The sequence below is a fragment of the Gobio gobio genome (genome assembly GCF_949357685.1).
Source record: "Gobio gobio genome assembly, chromosome: 6".
Lineage (NCBI taxonomy): Eukaryota > Metazoa > Chordata > Actinopteri > Cypriniformes > Gobionidae > Gobio > Gobio gobio.
Genome location: NC_137102.1, coordinates 8,509,438 through 8,525,516, shown reverse-complemented (window position 1 = coordinate 8,525,516; position 16,079 = coordinate 8,509,438). Strand labels below are relative to the sequence as shown.

Below are 16,079 nucleotides of genomic sequence, written 5' to 3'. Positions count from 1 at the left end.
GATTATAATAGTTTTGAGACACCTGAAAATATTCCTGATCACTGTGCAAGACTGATCTGGGGAAAACATTCTCAGCATTTCTGTATGTTGATAAAGCTGAAATACGAGAAATGGGGAACCAATCGTATGTTTGCTCAGGAAAAAAAACAACACACCCCTGTTTTTATAATTTTGCAGACCATCAATATTGGCTGTTGATGTGAGAAAAAAAGAAAAAAAAAACTGAAAGACTTCCCCCTCTCCACCACCAAATAACAAACATAACAATCCAGCTCTCTCAGCAAATATAGGTCAAAACCACTGCATACATTAACCAGGCCTATACAGGCCCTCTCTGTTTTTATAATAATTATTATTTTTCACACTACAAAAAACTCATCCTTTACCAATTGCATGACCTCTTCTACAGATGTGCACATTGTAAAGAATACCTCTAAAGGAAAGTTTGAACTCATTCTGTACTAGGATTCTGTACTAGGTGACTTTACCAGAAATACCAGATTATTATTAATCAGTTTTGTTTAAATGTAATCAATATAATCATCCAGCCCAAAATTCATGTCCATGGAGAGTATTTAGAGTTCACGGAGTTCAAATTTTTTATCCATATTAAAAAAAAGAATCACTCAATGCTGCCATCTAGTGTTTGTTTGGCCTATCACACAGTTGCACAATACTGTACACACTTCAGCAAAATATCAGATAGATAGATAGATAGATAGATAGATAGATAGATAGATAGATAGATAGATAGATAGATAGATAGATAGATAGATAGATAGATAGATAGATAGATAGATAGATAGATAGATAGATAGATAGATAGATAGATAGATAGATTACAACAAACCTCCATCCCCCACCCACTAAAACACACATGAAAACACAATTTAAAATATAGATGATTTATCGATAGATGATAGAATTTAGTTTATTAATTTTATTCTCACCTCTTATGTTCTGACTATAACCTATAGCATGTTGAATTACATTTTTATAAACCTCTACCCCCCACCCACTAAAGCACACATAAGCACACAAATTAAAATAATTCTTTGTTGTTCACTCTTGACTACATTACTAGAAATGTAGGCAAATGCACCTGTATATACCTAAACGCTTCTGTGCTGTGGGAGTGGCGTGTGGTTGTGGGCGTGGCTTAAAAGTACACTATAAATGAGAAAAGCAGCATCACAAATTTAAACATTTGAACGTTCATTATTTTGCCGCACAATGACTTATGAAGACTCATTCATAAAGAGACTTCCAAGCAGATCAAAACAGATGGGCTCGTGCATTTGAAATGCAAAAACTGCAGAGAACCATTATTTCAGCAGGTCAACACCGGAGATAAACGTCCACGCGCGGAACCGCGTAAGGTAAAATTCTGCTTGATTTCAGTATAAAGAACACTTAACATTTTTTATACAATATATCATAAGAATTGATGCTACAACAAACGTTACGAGGGTAACTCTAGTAAAGATAATATTCATTTATTTAGAGATTAAAGTGCTGAAGATGATACAAACTTCAAAGACTTGTGTGTGGTTGGTTTTAACACAGGACACGACCGTATGAAATATTGCATGTGTGTGGCAAAAGGCGTACACAAGTCTTTGACAAGTGAGAAACAAACCCCTCAGTTGAGAAACTGCTGAAACTGCACTTTTCAGTCAGGCTTGTATGAACTGATCCATTGCTCGCTGAGCATCCATGCGAATCAGTGCACACCAATCAAATCTCATTATGTCAGTCTGTTATATCACCTTATGCACACATTAAATGCAAAAATGTACAAGTAAACATTTACGTGCGTTAAAATGTAGATCTGATTGATCATTTTGATTTCACAGGCAGCGGACACATACCACTTTGGATTTTGTAGCTGACAGTTGTGAAGGAAACATGAAGTGTGGACATGAAGATTTATTTAGTGGGTTTGTGCTGCTTGTGATTGTCCAAACGGTGGTTTCCATGGTCATTCCCAATGCCACCCACTTAGAAGCCATCCTGGAGAAATACATGGATAAGGATGAGGCATGGTGGCAATCCAAGCCAAGGGGCAAGAGAGCAATTTCACAGAGTGATATGCAACTCATTCTTGACCTACATAATAAGCTTAGGGGTCAAGTGTACCCCCCTGCCTCAAACATGGAGTACATGGTAAGATCACATGATTCTCCCTCAGTCACAATCTGCTGAATCATGTTCCTAACCTAGATTCATCACAATCACAAAGTATATATATATATTTACTGCAGAATGAATGAGGGTCAGACTTTGTACCTGCCAAATTGTCTAGTACAATTATCATTTTGTCTAAATCAATGAATTTTTTTTTTTTAAATCAGTTGTTTTCAATGGTACAAGTGAATTTAGTGTTGAAAATGTATATTTTAAGACTTTAACTGGGCATTAGATGATGGCTGAAGTAATCTAAATGTAAAAATATGTACATTTAAACCCGCACTCTATTATTGGCAGATACCAATAAATGAAAAATCAATAATATCGGCTGATATGGTACTAATATATCATTCATCCCTTTATTAAATCAAACCCTACTGAATGTGAAAACCTTCTAAAAGACTGTATAAAGTGTGCTAAAGTACAACTTTTCCATCGAATTGTGAGTTAAAAGGCTATTTATACATTGGTGGGGTCATGAGGGGGCTCATACATTTTTTTTTTTAGATGGCTCTGCCAACCAGTATTGGATAGCACACCATAACCGCACTTTGCACAAATGCATTCAAACACACTGAACTACAGTCAAGATTGCGGTCTACAACAAACAGTTCATCAGGTCCATCAGGGAGGCCAAAATGCAGCTTCTCCTTCCCACGTTCTGTGGCTCACCTACTGTATGTGGCACTCAGCCAGACCTCTCATTGCTTTCTGGCCAAATATGACCTGATACTTCTTAGAACCGTCTATGGTTTGCTGCTGCTTCTTCCCACTGCATTGCAGTTGGCAGCAATGGAGGCAAATATTGACTCGCACATCAAAGAACAGAATAGAAGAACTCTCTAAATGCTCAATATTAATTTCCCTGCACTGCACATGAATCGTTCCATATGACTGACACTTGCAATCAGCTGTAAGACAACCGTTTCAAAACATTCTTCTTAGTCAATTACTTTTGAGTTGATAGCATCTGTGGCGCTCTGGGACTCTGAACAATTCAGTGTTAAATCTGTCAAATGCCACCAGCCTGTATCCAACAGCAAAGTTTAACAGAATGTGTCTTTGTGTGGGGCGCAGGTAGGGGAGGAGACATTAGCTACCTCCATTCAGCGCAGTCCTCTGGGTAATTACTCTGAAAAGGAAGTGGAGGGAGTCACAGAGGATGCATATCTCCCTTGGAATGCACCCAGATGGTCGCTGTAACCGCAAATTAGGCATCACAACAAATAAACAATGTCAAGACGGGTCTCAAAGGCCACATAAAATGCCAGCGGGCTTTGCATCTCTGTGCTGGTTCTGCTCCTATGCATAAGCACGCTATGCTTTCATGCGCCTTAAAGACCGATATTACATTCACATTTAGGGTAAACATTTCAAGTGCATGTTGACTAGACGTATTTTATACAGCTCGCATTAACTTCATAAACCGCAGGAATGCAATCTAAGTAGGTAAGATTAAAATGCAAGATATTTTATTTCTTTATTGTGCAATATAAAATAATTATCAAGGTGGTTCAGCAATAGTATTTGTTGAGGACTGGCGGATTGGAATGCACCAGCTCTGCACATATGGAACAGATTAGCGCAGGGCAGCAAACTACGTATATGTAATTTTGAATTAAGCTGCTGTGTGCCGAAATAATCAGAACTCTGTGCTTATTCTTTCATACAAAACCGATTAAACCTGTGGCGATCCTAATGGCAGTTTTAATGTCTTTTGTCCCAAGTTAGTGAAAGAGAAATTCTTTATGGTTTTTTAACTTCAACTGGCCCACTTGTAGATTTGTATCAATCTACTGGTAAGAAACAACCATGCATTGACGTACATAGGCAGAACCAGGTTCAACCATATGCCAAAAATGTTATCAGAGGTGCTTTTGCCCTTTAAAACATTTGCTATTGGGTTTTAAATGGATAATTCACCCAGAAATTAAAAATGTGTTATCTTTTGCTCACCCCCATGTCAAAATTCACCTTTTTTTCTATCTTTATTATGCAGAACATAAAAGATTTGAAAAATATTAGTAACAAATGCTATACATTGACTTCCACTGCATGGACAAAAGAAGGAATTTCTCACAATTTCTGACAGGTTTGTACATGGGCATCGGAACGTATGTGGGTGGGACAAGATCCACCCACTTTTTACGATCAATGATATTGGACCCACTCACTTTTACCGTCTCTAATTCAGCACGTGTCTGTTTACTTAACCCTAACCGATAAACACTTATTATGAAACACGTTAGACGCGTTATGTACACTTTTCTAATATTTTCTTCATTTTTTTTTTCTTAAATAAATGCCTTTCCGATCTGATATGTGATGGGAAAATGGAGTGAGTTCGGCAAAAGGCGGATTCGAACCGCGGGTAGATTTGCGTCAAAACTTGACGCCATGCGACTTACCCCTAGCCTGATAAGCCAGACCCACATCAAGATGTTGGGTCTGGAAACTCACCATTGACAGGGCTCAATCCGAGGGGCGGGATAAACGGTTGTCTTTCAAATTCCCTCTGCACTCAATTGGATAGCGCCATGAGCGCCTCAACCAACCAGAGCAAAGAAGAAGGTGAAGCCGAGCTAACGTTAGTTGATAGACTTTCGCTGTATCCGGTCGGCAAAACTTTGAACATATCTTCTTTTCTTAAGAATGACTTCAGTGCCGTTCTTTGTAGGGATCGACCGATATGGATTTTTTAGTGCCGATGCCGATATCGATTTTTTTTTCATCAGCCTTAGCCGATGACCGATACGGGCTACCGATTTTCTTGAGCCGATATTTGGAGCCGATACTTGGAGCCGATACTGCTTTTGCTCCCTCAATTTACAACATAAAAATGACACTATGAACATGATGATAACAATTTAAAATTTACAATTTAAAAAAGGAACATTTATTGATCTAAAAAAATATATATATATATATTTAACAAATAGTAAAAACAGGTAAGGTAGAACAAGAAAAAAAAGAGTTCAGTGGTGAAAATAAATTCTGAAAATAAATATTTAAGCATAAATAAAATAATTACACTATTGCACACAGTATCAACAAGCAAGCAGCATAATAAAGCTCACACTGACTGTACTATACTTAATTTTAACTAGTCACTCTAAAAAATGCTGGGTTAAAAATAACCCAAGTTGGGTTAAAAATGAACTAACCCAGCAATTGGATTGTTTTGACCCAGCGGTTGGGTTAAATGTTTGCTTAAAACAACCCAATTGCTGGGTTAAAACAACCCAATTGATGGGTAAGTCCATTTTCAACCCAACTTGAGTTATTTTTAACCCAGCATTTTTTAGATTGTAGGTGCACTTAACTTAATCTCTTGTAGAGCAACACCAGCGGTAATTCAGGAAAAAATCTCCCAATGCTCCACGTGAAACTTCAGTTTTTCGACCTTTTACCATCGTTTCAATTCTCAATTGATTTTGATTAATATGCGCGAGGGAGGGAGATCAAGACAGTTTGAAGACGGTGAGAGCTGCCTGTGGACGCCTGTCTGTAAATAATGCAGGAAAAAAAATATTGGCGAACGCAGCAGCCTTGTATCGGCCGATGCCGATACACGTAAAAATATCGACCCGATATATCGGCCGGCCGATATATCGGTCTAACACTAGTTCTTTGTTCTTTTCTCAAAGAAAAGCTTAACTCCCAAGTCTTCCAGAGTCGCGGCCAAAGCCGTTTCGAAAGACCGCTGTTTGTCAGCTTCTTTGTTTACGAGTAGCACGCAGAACCTCCGCAACTCTGCCGTGATGTCATTATGTTAAGCCCGCCCACCGACTCAACACACGCTGTGATTGGCCTGACCAGAGTTTGGTTTTTCCAGCTCTCAGGTCTACCGAGAGTTGCCAGACTACACTCGCGGCAAAATAAATTTTCTGCCGCTAGGGTGCGTCTAGATTTCTAGGCTAACTTACCCCTACACTATTACCACTCTCAATGATAAGATGATTTCCATAATTTTGTCTTTCCCAACGAGACGTTTAGCAAACAAGGCCGTATATTTGTACAGTACTTAATGTAAATGGCATCTACTCCAGTAAAAAAATTTCTGAGAGAGGACCCACCCACATTTCTTTTGCTTCCGACGCCCATGGGTTTGTAACACCTCAAATGAATTTTGGGTGAACTATCTAAATTATGACGGGTTCAGCTTCTTTGTTACATTCACACAGTCAGTGTTTGGGATTGGCAACCATATTTCACAACAAATGTGACTCAAACTGTAAAGTACATACAGTACAGTATTCAAGTTGCTACTAATAACGTATATATAAGTATTAGTTATCACAAAACTAATCGGAGTAGCTCTGGTGGAAGACCGTGACACACAGCTCAATCCGTCTCTGCAAATGACCAAAACCACACATGAAAACATGTCACACAAGAGACGCAGAGGTGCAGCGCAGAGCCACACGTTTTACAGTATGAAGTCCAGTACAGTTATATTCACTCGAAAATACCTTACAGGTTGTCCCTGTTTTGAAGGCAACCGTATTAAGCACTCAAATACAGGACTGATAACCATTTTATGCTGTTGTGTGAACTTGGCTTGTGTTTCTACGCTGTGACAGGTGTGGGACACTGAACTAGAGAGGAGTGCTGAGCACTGGGCACACACTTGTCTGTGGGAACATGGACCGTCTCACTTACTGACCCGGATCGGCCAGAACCTGGGAGCTCACTGGGGCAGGTACTGTATTAAAAACGGATACAAACAATAATGAGATCGCATCAAATAACAATTGCATCTCGGATGCGGATCTTATACAGTGCATTAACTGTTATATTCAAATATGATTGTCTTTAGAGACAGACCCCCAACATTTCATGTCCAAGCCTGGTATGATGAGGTGAGAGATTTCAGTTACCCCTATCCACAAGAGTGTAACCCTCACTGCCCCTACAGATGCTCTGGACCGGTCTGCACGCATTACACACAGGTAAAACCACATTCACGGTCATTCGGTAACGCTAGGCAGTTTTGATTTATATGTTTTAATGTTTGATGAGGTGCGTAAGCAATGCTTCTATCGCTTGTTTCTGCTTCTTCGCCCTGTTTTGATCCACAGATTCTGTACTCGTACCGTATAATAGGGCTGCACGATTATGACAAAAATCATAATTGTCAATTGAAATTGTAATTGCGATTATTAATTACGATCATTCTATAGCATTAAGCCTCAAAAGTCAAATATACATTGGTTTGGTTTCTTATATTAGTTCAAATATGCATGCTATTATAATGTTATACTAAAAATAAAAATAAAAACAATGGGGGAAAAACTTAAGATAACCTGTAGAAAGAAAAAAAACACATTAAGTACACAGAATAATATAAGTGGACTTTTTTTTGTAATTGCGATTACATTTTATTGAACGATTACATAATTGTGGCATCCGTAATTGTAATCAAGTTCGATTAATTGTGCAGCCCTACCGTATACACTCTAAAAAATGCTGGGTTAAAAACAACAACAAAAAGCAACTGGGTTGTTTTAACCTAGTGAATGGGTTGTTTTAACCCAGCAATTGGGTTGTTTTAACCCAGTGAATGGGTCGTTTTAACCCACCGGTTGGGTTAAATGTTTGCTTAAAACAACCCAATTGTTGTGTTAAAACAACCCAATTGCTGGGTTAGTCCATTTTCACCCCAACTTGAGTTTGTTTTAACCCAGCATTTTTTAGAGTGTAACAGTGAAAACATGGATTGCCAGAAATTTAATTAAATTACGATTGTGTCATAAATGACATAAAATTCCCTCAATGGCAGGGAAAGAGTTAATGTTTATAATATCTTACTATCTTCATGCCTCTCATTTAGCAGATTAGAGCTGGTTGATAACATAGTTATGCATTTTGTGACAATACAAGCAATCAAGCAGGTGAGATATGCTATTTATTAAATATGATATTATGATTCGTTCACAGCTGGTTTGGGCCACAAGCAGCAAAATTGGCTGCGCCATCAACGTGTGCTACAACATGAATGTATGGGGGATGATCTGGGCCAAAGCTGTGTATCTGGTCTGCAATTACTCTCCCCCGTATGAACGTTCATCTTTTTTTGTCATTTGCAATATGATATAATTCTAATAAAGCACTATTATTAGCTTTTGCCATGTGGCGTCCTTTTCTCAGAGGTAACTGGTGGGGACACGCGCCATACAAGCACGGGACACCTTGCTCTGCCTGCCCTCCCAGCTATGGTGGCGGTTGCAGAAACAACCTCTGCTATAAAGGTACTAAACTGACTATATTATTCAATTGATGTTCCTTTTTTGTCACGTATTTAAATACAGTAGACTTAATGTGTTAATTTATTGTGATTAAAAAACAATGAAAAGAAAGAAAGAAAGAAAAACTAATTTCAATTCATAAAAACATATCAAGCTAAGGCACTCGAGAATTTAAGGAAATAGATAAAAAGCCTTAATTCAGTCATGGCTTAGGCAATTAAAACAGGTAACAGAAAACCGCACACCGACGCGTTGTGGATAATGAGCCTTCATCAGGGTGTGAACAACAAACACACTCCGAGTCACTCAGACTCATTATCCACAACGCGTCGGTGTGCAGTTTTCTGTTACCTGTTTTTAATTGCCTAAGCCATGACTGAATAAGGGCTTTTTATCTATTTCCTTAAATTCTCGAGTGCCTTAGCTTGATATGTTTTGAACTATCCCACCGGAATACAGATTCTACACCCTGCACAGCACTTTTTGTATTACTTGTTTCATTATTTCAATTCAATATCTGGAGGGGAAATTTGTTTTTAATGACTCTAAAAGTTTCATTAAAAATGATTTTAAATATGAGGGGAGAACAAAGCACTAAACTTGGTTATGGTATTTATCTGACAAAATTATTTGGCAAAAAAAGGCAAACTACAGCTACAGGTTTTATTTTACTGTACAAAAGGCATAGAAAAAAGCTCATACATTGACTACAACATAATTATTATTTTGTTGGTTCTCTCTTGTTTTTGCATATGTGCATAATTTCTTTGTTTGACAGCCTGGACAAAAATGATGTCTGTACAATTTGGTTTCATTGCGTTATCACAAATAAAAGTTTATTGAATCAAAGCACAACTATGCAATATGCTTACAAAATCTACACATTTTTTAAATAATATTTGAAAACGAGGCGAAGAGGTTAATTTTCCTAAGCCAGACATCACTTTTGGCCACTACTGTATTATGCAGTTCATTTGATTTAAACATTTAAAACTATTTACATCCCTAAACTAGTTATGAAAACAATATTTTGCTAGCATTTGTGAAGTCCAAAGTCATTGTTAAAATGTAATTAAATTGTGCTCTCTTCAGATGATGGCAGTCATTATCGTTACACCCCCGAGACAGAGGAAAATAACTATATCGAACCAGAACCAGAGCCCGTCCGAAGCCATGACACTCACTACAGGGATGAGACCACGACTCCGTCTCCCAACGAGAACATTGAGAGGAATGAAGTCGTCAGTGCTTCGCAGATGTGTAAGCTAATTTAAGGTCATTGGTTGACTTAAAGGGATAGTTCACCCAAAATTTTAAATGATCCTATGATTTACTCACCCCTCAAGTCATCCTAGGTGTATATGACATTCTTCTTTCAGACAAATACAATCAGAGTTATATTAAAAAATGTCCTGGCTCTTCCAAGCTTTATAATGGCAGTGAATGGCAGCCCAAAATTTGAAACCCAAAAAAGTGCATCCATCCATTATAAAAGTAATCCACACAGCTCCGGAGGGTTAATAAAGGCCTTCTGAAGCGAATCGATGGGTTTGTGTAAGAAAAATATCCATATTTAACATGTTAATATCTACCTTCCGCCATACTTTCTTCCGTATTCAACTTACGAAAAAAGCAAAACTGGCGCGACGATGATGTCGGATGTAATGTAAGCATTTTGAACTGCGAGAGGCGTTACGCTTTCTTCGTAAATTAAATATGGAAGGCAGTCTGGCGGAAGCTAGATATTTTACTTTATAAAGTTTTAAATATAGACATTTTTCTTACACAAACCCATCGATTCACTTCAGAAGGCCTTTATTAACCCTCCGGAGCCGTGTGGAGCAGTTATATGATGGATAGATGCACTTTCAAATTTTGGGCTGCCATTATAAAGCTTGGAAGAGCCAGGACATTTTTTAATATAACTCCGATTATATTCGTCTGAAAGAAGAATGTCATATACACCTAGGATGGCTTGAGGGCGAGTAAATTATGGGATAATTAAAATTTTTGGGTGAACTATCCCTTTAAGATATTCAAAAGTGGGCGGGGCTGAAATGTCTTTGCTGGGTGACATCAGAAGGTATGTTTCTATGATATGTCTACAAGCAGACACAAGTTTAATATTGAAGAAAGAGAATAGTATTCCTCTAATTTAGCACATGTGAACCCATTACTAAAAGGTTACCTAGAAAATACATAACGCATTTTTGTTTGTATATATATTTTTCTGCAGCTCAGCAAGTAGCATGTGATACTAGATTACGTGATCAGTGCAAAGGAACTACTTGTAACAGGTAAAATAGTTTGATTCACACATCAGTTACAAAAGAGTGTGGTTGGGTCATGCTGCTATGAATTATTTTCATGATGGTCAATCTTTAATCAGGTACGAGTGCCCGCCGGGCTGTTTGTACAAATATGGAAAAGTATTTGGATCGGGTCATTATGACATGGTAGGTAACTACATTTGCTTTGTATTACTTTTTATCTCTATGTGGCATCAGCTGTCAAGATTTACAAGTAGATTTTTCCAGTTACATATTTAAATACTGTATCCAATTCCGTATGGATTGTGGTCAGCTCAGGGCCTCTCTTATTAATGTTGCTGTTTTTCCAGCAATCCAGTATCTGTGGCAGCGGCTTGCATGCTGGAATAATAGATGACGATGGAGGCTGGCTGGATGTCACAAGGGTGGGCAGAAGGCAACGATTCTCAAAGTCCTTCAAAAATGGAGTTCAGACCCTGCCGTAAGTCATAGAACCTAAACCGCATGCTTGTTTCACGCTGCTGGATGTAGGTTTAACATTGTTGCCACATTTCTATGTTATTCCTCAGGAAAAATTTGAGTGCCAATGCCTTCACCGTATCAAATGTCCCAGGTCAGTGAACGGATGATCGTTCTTAATGATATAAAGTTGCTAGAGTTTCAGAAAAGATTGAAACAAATGTTTTGTGACTTCCAGTGAAAGCAATTAATTGTGAAACTACGGTGGCACAATTCTGCCCTTTCAAGAAACCAGTCCAGCACTGTCCCAGGTGAACTTACTTTATAATAGCAATAATACTGACAAGATAACATATAGTACATTTTGTTAATAACGCAACAGCTAACAAGATGTGTTTTTTCAGGTTGTATTGTCCTCGTAATTGCTTGTACGACAGCTATGCCCGAGTAATCGGATCCCGCTATTATTCAGATGTAAGTCTGCCCATTCTCACAAATGTTTTTGCATTTCACCGCTCTGCTTTTCCATTGTTTTTCTATGTAAACATCCACTAGATGGACATCTTTGATCACTGATCTCTTGCATCTTGCAAGGGATTAGTTCACTTTAAAATGAATATTTCCTGATATTTTACTCACCCCCATCTCATCCAAGATGTTCATGTCTTTCTTTCTTCAGTCGAAAAGAAATTACGTTTTTGAGGAAAACATTCCAGGATTTTTATCCCCATCATAGACTTCCATGGCAACCGAAATGCTGAAGGTCCAAATCAATGCAGTTTCAAAGCTCTTTGAAGGGCTTCAGAAGCTCTGCGTGATCCCAGCCGAGGAATAGGGTCTTATCTAGCCAAACCATCGGTCATTTTCAAAGAAAAAAAAATTATGTATATACTTTTTAACCTAAATTGCTCATCTTGTGCTGCTCTGCGACGTGCAGATGATTTTGAAGTTGAAGATGGAGTGTTTTTTGGTAAAGGGTGTTTGTATTAGTCCTCGCATGTTCGCTTGGGGCGGTACTTCTGCCTACGTCTAGCGTGACCTTTCCGACGTGATTGCGCAATCCTTGGCACATCACAGAGCAGCGCAAGATAAGCAATTTAGGTTAAAAAGTATATACATATTTTTAAAAATTGGAAAATGACTAATGGTTTGGCTAGATCAGACCCTATTCCTCGTCTGGGATCGTGCAGAGCCTCTGAAGCCCTTCCTTTGAAACTGCATTGATTTGGTCCTTCAACATTTTGGTTGCCATGGAAGTCTATAATGTGAAGAAAAATCCTGGAATGTTTTCCTCAAAATTTTTTATTTCTTTTCGACTGAAGAAAGAAAGACATGAACATCTTGGATGAGACGGGGGTGAGTAAAATATCAGGACATTTTCATTTTGAAGTGAACTAATCCTTTAAGCACAAATTCTGATTCTGTGTGAACGACTGCTTAGAGCTTTTTACAACTCTCTGCCCTGTTGTAAATATTTAAGTCACTGCTATATTCTAATTACATCAGAACACCATTATATCATTGAAAAAACATATGATACGAGATCTTTTTAATATCTCATCGGTTTCTAACCTGCAATGTGATGAAATGGAGAGCAAATACAATTTTTTTGTACAAAACAAAAAAGTTTTCTGTTTCTCATATTCTTTTTCTGAGAAACAAACCATAATCTCACATGTACCAGTGTGATGCTGCGTTCACACCAAGGCGAATAGAGCGTCAAAATCACGTCTACTGCGTCTAGTTTGACGCGTGAACATTTTGAATCCATTCGCCACAGCGAATTTGACGCGCGTATAAATTGACCTTTGAAGCGAAATAGACGCGCGTTCAAGGCGCTCCAGGAGAAATATGTCATAAAACACCACTCTGCCTCTTTTCATTTTCATTAAAAATATATATTAAACATTAATAGCCACACAAATGGGGTCCAGGCAACTCCTACATTATCTTCACTGCATGTATATTTAAATATCCTTAAAAAAAATAAAGTTATGAAACTTCTCTTTGCCCTCAGTTAAAACGATTTGGCAGACAACAAATGATAGATTCATGACACCAAAGATCGCCAGTTAGATCCACACAAGACGAACCACTACAGGACATCAGAGCCAGCGGCAGACGTCAGAAGGACTAGGGGTTAATGAGCGCTGAGCGCCCGGTGATCGCCTGGATCTCACAACTCCAAAAACGTTGTAAAAAACATTTTTTTTAAACAGGCGCTCTCTTTATAAATAAACCACAGATTTGAGCTTTAAACAACTACGTTCTCACCTGAAAAAGTCTTAAAACCTCATTTTGTGACACAATAGTAGTATTTTTAAATTATGCAGGGTTTCTCATCACGTCACTTTACCACGTGACCGCAGCGAGCAGGCTCCTGATTGGTTAACGCGGCGCGAATTGACCCCAAAGTTAAAATTGTTCAGCTTCGCTTCAAAACGCGAATGCACAAAAGCACCACTCGCGTGTATCGTGCTAGACGCTCAATTCGCGTCATTCGAACTGGACGCGCGAATGAGGCGGAATCGCGTCGCGCGAAACGCGTCTATCGCGCCGCAGGACCTCCAGATGCGCGTCAACGCGCCTTTCCATTGACTGAACATGGAAATCACTCACGCCAGACGCTCTATTCGTGTTCGGTGTGAACGCAGCATAACAGGGGCCAGCTAGTAGATACTGTGCGAGTAAACCTCACTCCTCTGATCTCAAGAGATGCTCTAGCGGGACTGACGTCTCTATAGCGAATGACACTAGAGGTTGCAACCTTTGGCCTCCTTGTTAGAGCGTCCGACCCGGGTTCGAGAGCCGCTTAGAGCGGGCAGGTTCAAACAGGAGAGGTTACACCTCCCCTAAACGTTCAAAAAAGATTTAAAACTGCTTTAGATTTGACACCAAAACTTAATTTAACTAAAACTATCCACATTATTTGTTATAGCTCGATACCACTATTATGTCGAAAATATCTCATTTGTGTCTACTTTTATATCCTTTAAGGAATTTTAGTAGACTCATCTGAAAGTTGATACTTAAACACAATTGATTACTCGCATAAGTCTCCTGAGCTATAAAAGAACAATGTCTGAGGAATGAAGTGCTCCTCTGGGTCGCTCTATTGCAGCTATAAAGTCACTGTTCTGTTACAACCGCAGTAGAAAATGAGCCATATTTCCTCTTTCTGTCCCACTGAGCAGAATTCCAGTATTTGCAGGGCTGCTATCCACGCAGGGGTGATTCGAAGTGACTCGGGAGGCTATCTGGACGTAATGCCTGTGGACAAGAGGAGGCAGTACAAGGGCTCCTACCAGAATGGCATCACCTCGGAGAGGTACTGAGTGTGTTGAGTCAGCTGCTGTGTAGCTGATCTTTCCTTCTTGGCTTCTGGTCTTCAGATTAATTATCTAATATCCCTCTATATGTGCGTGGTTGGATAACGTAATCATTTTATTTAGTGGGTGGCTGAACCGTGATCTCATAAACTCTGTTTCTACAAAATAAAACCAGACCACCTACACAGTCTGGTTTTATTTTGCTTCATTACATATCATGTTGAGGGTATCATGAGTATCTGAAGCATGATTAATGAATCATACCAGCATTTAAATCATATATCTTTCTATCCCGCTGGATCTGAATTAATATTGGCCATTATTCTTCCATTTAGCCTACAGAATCCCCCAGGAGGCAAAGCGTTCAGAGTGTTTGCGGTCATTTGAAACCATCCTCCAAGGACGGATGCAAAGAAATAGAGCTCTTGGTAATGTAACAGCCGGTAATTACCGCGCATTTGGTTTGCTGGTCTTGCTGGGTTGGATTTAAGGCCAGTGCTGTCACGAAAAATCTCCTCAACAGGAAAAAAAAGACATTGACTTTGACACCATCTGGTCCTGAGAAAACTCAGTGATTTTTTTTTTCTGCATGTAAATGTCATGTATATACGAGTTGTAAATAGAGTTTTTATTCATTACATTCATTCTTGTATGTTTTTATATAGGTATATGTTGTTATTTTAAGCACATAAACATATATATAGCATTCCTTAAAATAACAAAATAGGCAATGGTGCATGCGAACACAACAGTGTTAATGTCCGAATATGTCGAATGTGTAGAAAAGGCCATTTAATATTACAGTTTATATTTTTGTAAACATATTTTTATATCAGTGTTCAGAAGCTGCTCAATGGTGTATTGCGCTTTACAGTATATTATGCTGCGTATGTTCAGAATTTGATACTGTAACAACCTGGCAGGCCAGGAAATCATTATTGCTTTAGAAGTATTTGAAAAATGTACCACAAAAGGAGCAATATGGAAATGCAGAGAGACTTTTTTTGTGTTATTTATTGTCATGCAATCTAAAATAAAGATATTTAGACTCAATTCTTCTGTTGCAAATATTACTATAATATGACTTTGACCGTGAACATTTTGAGTACATCTTATTGCAGAGAAAGTATACTGAAATATTTCACAATGGCGGCCCATCACAATGTTCAGTTTTGATGTATTATATATTTGAATGTCTGTGATTGTTGGCTAAACACAGCTGTGAGGTTATTTCAAATTCAAGACTCTGGAAAGCACAGACGGAGCCTCTGCACCTTGAAGAATGAAAACCCAACGTGCCTCATGTGAAAACACTCAACTTCTGCTGGCAGTGCACCGGCACCACAGACAAAGAAGGACATTGTGTGTATGCTGGTGTGGGTGTGTGTGATGGTTTTAATCTCACTTCCTGGAGTGCATTTCCTCCATGTCAGGCACAGATGTGGTTGAGCGGTAGTAGCGGGCTCTCTGTCACTCACCTTGACCTCTCTCATTTCCTGTCTGCCCTCTCAGGCTTTCTCTCGAGATCATTGCCTCCAGGCTTAGAACCCTAGTTTATCACAAAACCACAAGTATGTTTCTGC

At 38.7% G+C, this 16,079-nt stretch overlaps 1 protein-coding gene across 1 annotated transcript; it reads left to right on the top strand.

Moving 5' to 3' along the window:
* Positions 1-1,201: 1,201 nt before the first annotated feature.
* On the top strand, positions 1,202-15,547 carry crispld1b (cysteine-rich secretory protein LCCL domain containing 1b). Its single transcript, XM_079819913.1, has 15 exons — positions 1,202-1,379; positions 1,857-2,166; positions 6,774-6,892; positions 7,010-7,142; positions 8,131-8,246; positions 8,341-8,441; positions 9,531-9,698; positions 10,675-10,735; positions 10,828-10,894; positions 11,059-11,189; positions 11,278-11,321; positions 11,406-11,478; positions 11,572-11,641; positions 14,362-14,495; positions 14,832-15,547. Exons 2-15 carry the CDS (start codon positions 1,909-1,911, stop codon positions 14,881-14,883), a joined length of 1,527 nt encoding a protein of 508 aa, XP_079676039.1. The 5' UTR covers positions 1,202-1,379; positions 1,857-1,908; the 3' UTR covers positions 14,884-15,547.
* The last annotated feature ends 532 nt before the right edge of the window (positions 15,548-16,079 follow it).